The sequence below is a fragment of the Nematolebias whitei genome, chromosome 10, assembly GCF_014905685.2.
Source record: "Nematolebias whitei isolate Nwh7 chromosome 10, NemWhi1, whole genome shotgun sequence".
Lineage (NCBI taxonomy): Eukaryota > Metazoa > Chordata > Actinopteri > Cyprinodontiformes > Rivulidae > Nematolebias > Nematolebias whitei.
This window is the reverse complement of record NC_056507.1, coordinates 2508664-2516091: the sequence shown is the minus strand read 5'-3', so window position 1 is coordinate 2516091 and position 7428 is coordinate 2508664. Positions and strand designations below refer to the sequence as shown.

General features: G+C 37.4%; 1 protein-coding gene across 1 annotated transcript in view; it reads right to left on the bottom strand.

Annotated features, from left to right (window-relative positions):
* Positions 1–1899: 1899 nt before the first annotated feature.
* The window catches only part of LOC119416064 (troponin I, fast skeletal muscle), a 10825-nt gene continuing 5296 nt past the window's right edge, over positions 1900–7428 (bottom strand). Inside the window, exons 3-7 of the mRNA XM_037683238.1 lie at positions 5935–5971; positions 4447–4575; positions 4165–4254; positions 3408–3584; positions 1900–2294 (exon numbers count right to left, since the gene is read on the bottom strand). Coding sequence (XP_037539166.1) covers positions 2214–2294; positions 3408–3584; positions 4165–4254; positions 4447–4575; positions 5935–5971 — 514 coding nt within the window. The 3' untranslated portion in view covers positions 1900–2213. The remainder of the gene's footprint in view (positions 2295–3407; positions 3585–4164; positions 4255–4446; positions 4576–5934; positions 5972–7428) is intronic.

Here is a 7428-nt window from a genome sequence, read left to right as displayed (position 1 = left end):
TATGTTGAAAGAAAGTCATCCTGTGGTTTTCAGTGGGAAAAGATCGTTTGAATTGTTTTATGTGCACGGAAGGACATCAGTCATAGGCGTCACAACAATTATATGTGATGGGGATGTGTACCCCCCCCCCCCCCACACACACACATATAATAAATATTCATTGGGACCCCCCACATTTTGTGTATCTTGGTCGACTCACATCTCTCTTTTAAGCTCCATGTGGAAAACTTGGTAAAGAAACTGGAAGTTAAACTGGGTTTGTTTTTCAGAAACAGATCCTGTCTAACTCTGAACCCTGAGGAACACCTGGTTTCTGTGACTTTCCTTCCCTCCATTGATCACGGTGACATTATTTACATGAACGCTCCTACAAGAACCCTGCAGATGTTGGATGCTGCAGATGTTGGATGCTGCAGATGTTGGATGCTGCAGATGTTGGATGCTGCAGATGTTGGATGCTGTCTATCATGGTGCACTAAGATTCATAACTGGCTGTAACTACCGTACCCACCACTGCACCCAGTATTCACTGGTTAACTGGACATCATTAACTCCACACAGACTCTCCCACTGGTACATTTTCATCTTTAAATCACTTCTTGGTCTGCTGCCTTCATACATCTCCTCCTACATGTCTCTGTGTGAGTGCAGCTACAGCGTGCGCTCTCAGGACATCATTACCTGCAGTGTTCCCTCAGTGAGGACTGAACTAGACAAAAGGACCTTCTCCTACTCCGCTCCTGTTTCCTGGAATATCTTGTAAAAAGATCTGAAGCTCTCGACCTTTGACCTCTCTAAGTGGCTTTAAGGATCTGTTGGACTCCTGGCAGGGACCAATGCAGACATGTTCCTGTTTTTAGTTTTCTACACCTCCTTATATAATCTAGCTGGGAGTTTTTTTCACTACTGTTCTTTTGGTTGCTATTTTGTTTTGGTTTGTAAAAAAATAAAAATAAATTTAAATTTGCATGCATCATTTGTGACTGTCTATTGTTATCATTGTTGTTCGTTGTTGTCATCATTCTTTGTTAAATAAATCAGGTCTCTCTTGTAAATGAGTCCCTGATGCTCAGTGGGATTAACCTCTCTAAATAAAGGTTGAATGAACATTTAACATGAAATATTAGTTCACCCAGCACTTTCTAATTCTTCGTGAAAAAATCGGCTCCACTTGAGAATAGTCAAAGCTCTAAAAGTCCACTCCAGGTTTTCCTGGTTACCTACAACAACTCCACACCACTGCAGCGTTTCTCATCCGTCATCTGCCGTGACAGGGCGCTCACTGGGGGAGGAGGGGGAGACACCGTTGTTTTGCGCTCACTTAGTGCCACTTTAGTGATGGCAGTTGTTGACGGGGGTGGTGGGGGGGTTAGGATGCGTGAGAGAAGCGGAACATGCTCTATTCCAGTGGTACCCAACCCTGGTCCTTGAGGAACGCCATCCTGCATGTTTTAGTTGCTTCTCTGCTCCAACACACCTGATATGAATTATGGTTGATTAACAATCGCCTGCAGGACTTGAGGAAGTAATTAAATCAATGAGTCAGGTGTGCTGGAGCAGGGAAACAACTAAAACATGCAAGAGAGATGGGATTTGGGGACATCACGCTCTATTCACACAAGGAGAGCTGTTGGTCAGGCTACTTCTTGTTGTGCCATTAACTCTAAAATTGTTATTGAATGAAATGCTAACTTATGTAGGTAAAACTAAACAATCCATTAAGATACACCAGAATGCAGGAAATGACACCTACTTTATTCAAAATTTTAAGGGGGAGGACCCTCAGACCCCCCCACCAGTGTGTCCCCCCACATTATAAATGCTTCTGATGCCAATGACATCAGTACGTGTTGTACAAATGTACGTCCACAGACAGAAACAAAAGCACAGACTAGTTAATTTGTAACTGAAGAGCTTTATTTGAAACTTGGACATTCAACAGACTACCAGCACTTTGCTTCATGTCTCTGAAGCCGTGCACACGTTTCCTAAACCTGTCTGAACAGACAAATGTCTGCTCCAGTAAAAACAGTTATGATTCACTTTAGACTGTTATGACCATTTAGCACAGCAGAAGCACGTCCGTATAGTTCTACACTTCATGGAACCAAACTACCACCACGTCTAAGTTTACATGTTTTAGTACGACTCTTCAGTTGCGACACTGAACTCAGCTGAAGCCCTAAAAGTGATGACCCGCTAACTCGCCACATTTAGCTGTCAAACATTTTCTTCCTATCAGACTTGTCTTCAATGTTTTTACGCCAGTCTCCCACATCACGCAGCTGCTTGTCCTACAAAAACACACAAAAGTCGTCTTAGTTTAAAGGCTAAAATGGAAAAATAGTCAAATGTCAGTCAGTTTAACTTTGAACTCTTGTTGGGGACGTCTAGAAAGGCAGCCACCTATTATCATCCACCTGACGAGGGTCTTGCTCTTCTGTCAACTTTAATGCGGCCTGAACCGCAACGTGTCCCACAAATGTTACAACAAAACTACCGGCTGAGCGCCGTTATGTGCGCTGCTACTTTTATTGGTGTTTCCAGTTACCATGGCGACGCATTTTGTAAACAAAGACGCCATTTTTCTTATTGAAAACCTCTGACAGAACTCCTCACAGCCACAGTGAGGTCACATGACCTGGAGGGGAGCGCTCCATGAACAAAACTCTGATTACTTGTTGGAGCCATTTTGGTTCAAGATGGCTGCCACAGCTACCTCAGGAAACTCTAAATTGACTGTAACTCAGTCATTCTTTGAGCCACTGAGCTGATATTTAGTTCGGTGGTGGCAAGTTGTTGTACATCCTAATGAAAATTAAACATTCAAGATGGCCACATTAGCTAAAAGAGAAAAAAATCAATAATTCAGCTATTTTAAAAGATATTGCGCTGAAATTTGTTTTGGTGGTACCTGACAGCGATGCACAACACATTCTGAATTCAAATCTAATAATCCAAGATGGCTGCCAAAGCTAATTCCAAATGGATATAACTAAGCCATTATTAGAGCTATTCAGCTGAAATTTGGTGTATTGATAGCTGAGAACAATCCCTAAAAGAATCTGATTACAAATCCAAGATGGCCGCCTGAGCTTAAAAGGAAGAATACTATAAATCAGCCAGTTTTAGAGATATTAAGCTGAAATTTGGTGTCGTGGTAGCTGAGAGCAACGCACATATACTGAACTCAAATCAAAAAATCCAAGATGGCCACCAAAGCCAATTTTAAATGGCTTTAACTCAGATATTTTTACACAAACAGAACTGAAATTTGGTGCGGTTATGGGCGAGAACGTTCCCTGTTTCATTCTGAATCCACCAGTCTTTTTATGGACCTTTAACGGTTTAAATAAAATCTGTTTTTGGAAAACGTTTAGGAGTTTATTAACCAGGCAGTAGTTTACCTCCTCTTTCACCTCCTTCTTGACCTGCTTCAGGTTGGCCCTCAGGTCCATGTTGACCGTGTGCTTGGAGCCCAGCAAAGCCTTCAGCATGGCGTCGGCTGACATACGCACCTTCTTCAGCCGAGGTCTCTTGAACTTTCCTCTAAGATCCACAATCTTGATATTTAGGTCCCTGACCTTTAGACAGTTTTGGAAAAGCAGGTTCATGTTAATAGGTGACCCTGTGATCTGGTCACATTACTAATAACTTAAAGAAACCCTTATAGTTCCCTTGGCAGGCAGGGTTGCCAGATAAGAAGTGACAAACTATTGTACTGCTGCTTTGAATAATTGTTTTCTGACTCAAACTGTCACCTGTGCTGAGTGAAAGTGTTGTCAGATGAGGTGTTGAGTTTGGTGAACATGTGCACAGAATAACGTCATTATGTTTATCTGGCAACCCTGATGTGGCTCAGCTGCATTCATCATGCATGAGGCATTAGCCTGATCACAGTTACACCCAAACTGGTGGATAAATGAGCGTTCCTTTGGACCGAGGATGTTGTTGGTTTGTTCCTACATGCTGAAAAATGGTTTGTAGCATAAAAAACTAAACTGCTCTCTAATTTTTATTGTAACTGTTGTTAGTGCAGAAAGGACGATTTTTACCACCACGCTTCACCAGTCAGTCAGATCAATATCAGTCAGTTTGATGATGAGACAGTGAGTGCTTTTATTGTTTTAGCTGTTGACAGGATGCTGAAAGGCCGTCCCTCACCTCACTCAGCACCTGGTTTAGTTTAAACTCCGTGCAGTATCTTTCCTCTTCACTGATGTTAATTTCTTGATGAAGTTTCTTGCAAAGTTCCTGGAGAAAATTTTTATTTTTTAGTGTTTACTTCAGATCATTTCTTTACCTTACGCTGACAAAAAAACAATAATATCAATAATATAATTATTTATTATAATAATATTATTGTTTATTATAATAATTATTATATATAATAAATATATAATTAAACTTTGTGAATTTCTGCACCAGATAAACAAAGATATTTACAATGAGTTCTTCTCTGGAGTATGGTATATCCATCGGAGGACATTTCTCTGCCAGGAACCGTTCCCGCTCCGTAGTCTTTGTCTGAGCTTCAGCCTCCAGCAAGTTATTCGCCACCACCAGCATGCAGCTCTGAAAATTACAATTATTTAAACAATTAAAGCACAAGGAAGGGACATTAAAAACCTCTAAATGAACGGGTCTCTGTTAAAGCCTGTAATAATTTCATGTTTAATACACCATAAATAAAACATGAAAGTAAAAAATAAGCCATTTACAATAAAGAAAAGACAACAAGTCCTCGTATCATCATTAATGACTCACAGTATAAATCAGAGTTTAAGTATAAATATATTTTAAACAACATCTTTGTGAGCAAGTGTGTATACTGTCACACTTAAATGATTCCCAGAGTGAACGTGTCAGGTTCACATGCACTTCCTGAAAACTTCAGTTAATTATTTGTGGTTCTCAGATTTGACTCTGATTATATGTGAAATTCATAAAAGACCAAGATAAACAATAAATTCTGAAACACCTGTTTCTCGGCTGTTTCCTCCCTTTTTACATCATCCGTGCACACGTGCATGTTTTAGTGTCAGACAGCCTCGAATGACTTCTGGCTGGACGATGACATTTTCTAATGGTGCAATCTCATTAGTTCATTTTCATAAAGCAATATTCATGACAAACATTTAAAATGTTGGATATAATGTCATATATGAATTTAGTTTAAATCCATGTTTTTGTTTTTTAACATTGTATGGTGTGTGATCTTAAAACTGTGTTGTGCCACTGATACTTGTTTCCAATCAGTGCACGTTCTCTACTCTGTATATCTTTATTTTACAACTTCTCAGTTATATATAGATCTTAGAAAAGTAAAAATTGCATATATGTATACATGTATACATGTATGTATATTTTTAGTTTTCTTCTGGCTGTTTGTGTGTTCTTCTCAAACTGAGTGTCCACAGAACCAGTTTGGTCCATCATTACAGTGAAGACTAATTTTTATTAACCAGTAACAAAGTGCCTGTGACATGCAGATCCTACAAATACAAGAAGTGGAAGAAAAAATCTTAATGTTTAATAAATTTACCATAATAACATGATTTCACCCGTTTTGTCACAACGTGGTGCAGCCGAAGTGAAACAGGAAGTGACAGCAAAGTGGAATTCTTTACAAGGAGGAACTTCCTGCTATTTGTTTAATGAAGCATCATTATAACTTTGACTCCTCATCTGTCTCTGATAGAGACTCTAAATAATATAAATTATATAAATTATATAAATCATTATCGTTGTAGCAGCACTCTGTACCTCTTTGACATCACTTCCTGTTACTGCACATGACAAACAACATCTCAACAACTGGTCATCTCAACACCGAGATTTTTCAATACATCATTAATGTAATCTTTTTTTAAAAAGCATTAATATTTATTACAAAGAATGATGTAACAGGAAGTTTAAGTAGCAGCAGCTTACTTTAAGGGTGTGCTTACGCCTCGCAGACAATCTTTTCCTGCAGAAACAAACAAAAAAACTTAATCTGAGTAAATTAATATAAATCAATGTCACATTCATCATTATTATTGTTGTTGTTGTTGTTATCATCATTATTATTAAATATTATTGTTAATTATTATTTTATCATTTTTGTTGTCATCGTCATCATCATTGTCATAGTATAATAATAATTATTATTATTATTGCTGTAATCGTCATTATTAAATATTATTATAATTATTATTTTATTGTTGTTGTCGCTGTCATCATCATCGTAGTATATTAATAATAATAATAATAATTGTTGTTATCATCATTATTATTAAATATTATTATGAATTATTATTTTATCATCACTGTTGTTGTCATCATAGTATAATAATAATTGTTATTATAATTGTTGTTGTCGTAGTATAATAATAATAATGATAATAGTAATAATAATGATGATAATAATAATACTTGTTGTTGTTGTTATCATTATTATTAATAATATTAATATTTATTAATATTATCATTGTTGTTGTTGTTGTCAAATGAAAGGCTTCAAACTAAAAAATATAATCTGGATGTTTATGAAACAATGTTATTTAATTTGTATCAATAATTAGGACCTCATCATCTTTCTTGTTCCTCATAATAGAATGAAGGAAGAGGTGAAGGTCTGCATTAAGGCCAGGCTAACAGTTAGCTACCAGCCTGTTATCTGTTCTCTGTCTTTCAGGCTCATGTCAAACTTTATTTATTTCTATAGCACATAAAACAAAGATGACTGACGAGCTTAAATGTTTTATTCTTATCAAATAAGTCTTCATCAGACACAACACAGCAGCGTAAAGGAACACTAAGCAGCCAACATTAAACAGCGCTCCCTTCACGACCCTGTGGGGTCAGTTTGTTGCTGCTTTCTGGACCAAGAAGTGTCCAAGAGGAAGAAGAACAAGAAGAAGAACAGAAGAAGAAGAACAGAAGAAGAAGAAGAAGGTCTGCTGAGTGTAGATGGGCCGTTCTGTCAACGCTGTCGAACTCATCAGTCCTCAACGAGTCGAGTTCATCTTTGGACTGGTTAGATTGTCTGACTGAACATGTTTTATGACTTCATTCCCCAAAAATTTAATTTTAATCTCAACATTACAAGACAGATTTCTAAATTGGAGAACAATAAAAAAAAATCCTGATTTGTTGTTATTTTTTTAATGAATGTATGGCATTTTATATCATTAATGTTCACAGAGTATTTAACACAAGGTTTAAATCTCTAAACAAATAAAACCGAACCGTCCTCGACAATGAAAAGCCTCGTTTTATTTGTTACTGATCTGAATGATGTCATCATAAATGATCTTTACTCTGAGTTGAACACGACGCAGCAGCTCTGAAAACATTCAGCTGATTTCTGAGCAATAACGAGAAATTAAGCTTTAGACAAAAGAAAAAGAAAAACATCGACCTTTCAAAGACACACACACACAC